Source organism: Eurypyga helias, unplaced genomic scaffold (assembly GCF_000690775.1).
Source record: "Eurypyga helias isolate BGI_N326 unplaced genomic scaffold, ASM69077v1 scaffold10595, whole genome shotgun sequence".
Taxonomy (NCBI): domain Eukaryota; kingdom Metazoa; phylum Chordata; class Aves; order Eurypygiformes; family Eurypygidae; genus Eurypyga; species Eurypyga helias.
The window spans coordinates 6,532-7,245 of NW_010250808.1; the positions used below are offsets into that span (position 1 = coordinate 6,532).

At 37.8% G+C, this 714-nt stretch overlaps 1 protein-coding gene across 1 annotated transcript in view; it reads right to left on the bottom strand.

The window, feature by feature from the left end:
* LOC104509758 (kinesin-like protein KIF13A) overlaps positions 1 to 714 on the bottom strand; it is a gene marked incomplete at both ends in the record, with an annotated part of 60,854 nt that overhangs the window by 1,687 nt on the left and 58,453 nt on the right. The window contains 1 exon segment of the mRNA XM_010151798.1: positions 1 to 68. This exon segment is cut by the window's left edge and continues 13 nt beyond it. Within this exon segment, the coding sequence (XP_010150100.1) occupies positions 1 to 68 (68 nt within the window).

The following is a 714-nucleotide window of genomic DNA, read 5'->3' on the forward strand; positions in this document are numbered from 1 at the left end:
CCATAGCATGATATATCTTGATAACTGGAAGAACCGTCAGATATATCCAGGTGACTTTCAGACCAACCCTAAGAAAAAAAAAACCCATAAATGTGCACGCTAACACAAGCAAACATGAAAAAATTAACAGGTAAACTCAAAGGTAGGTTGTTGTTTGTTTTGCTCTTTTTTTTTTTAAAGAAAAAAACCAAAGAATGTCAAGTTACTGACTTCAGGACAATTTTGTTTCACACAGATTATTTAGAAGCTAACTAGGTTTTCAGTCAAGTACATTAAGTTTTGTTATAACTTCCCCCTTCTATTAAGTTTCTACAATTCTAATATGAAGAGCAGAGGACAGGAAGGTTGAATTCAAAATAATATGTAATTAGTGCAACATTTTACAGATGTATTATGTAACTAAACAGTTAAAAATACTGTTTTACTATTTTTTTTCCATTCTCAAATACATCTTGTTTTGAAGAGGAACTAAATCTGAGGATGTGCACCATTTAGAGTGAGTCCAGAGGAGGCCACGAAGATGCTTCAGAGGGCTGGTCTACCTCTCCTATGAAGAAAGGCAGAAAGAGTTGGGCTTGCTCAGCTTGGGGAAAAGAAGGCTCCAGGGAGACCTTATTACAGCCTTCCAGTACCTGAAGGGGCCTACAAGTAAGCTGGGGGGGACTTACTATAAGGGCCTGTAGTGACAGGACAAGGGGCAATGGGGTTCAAATG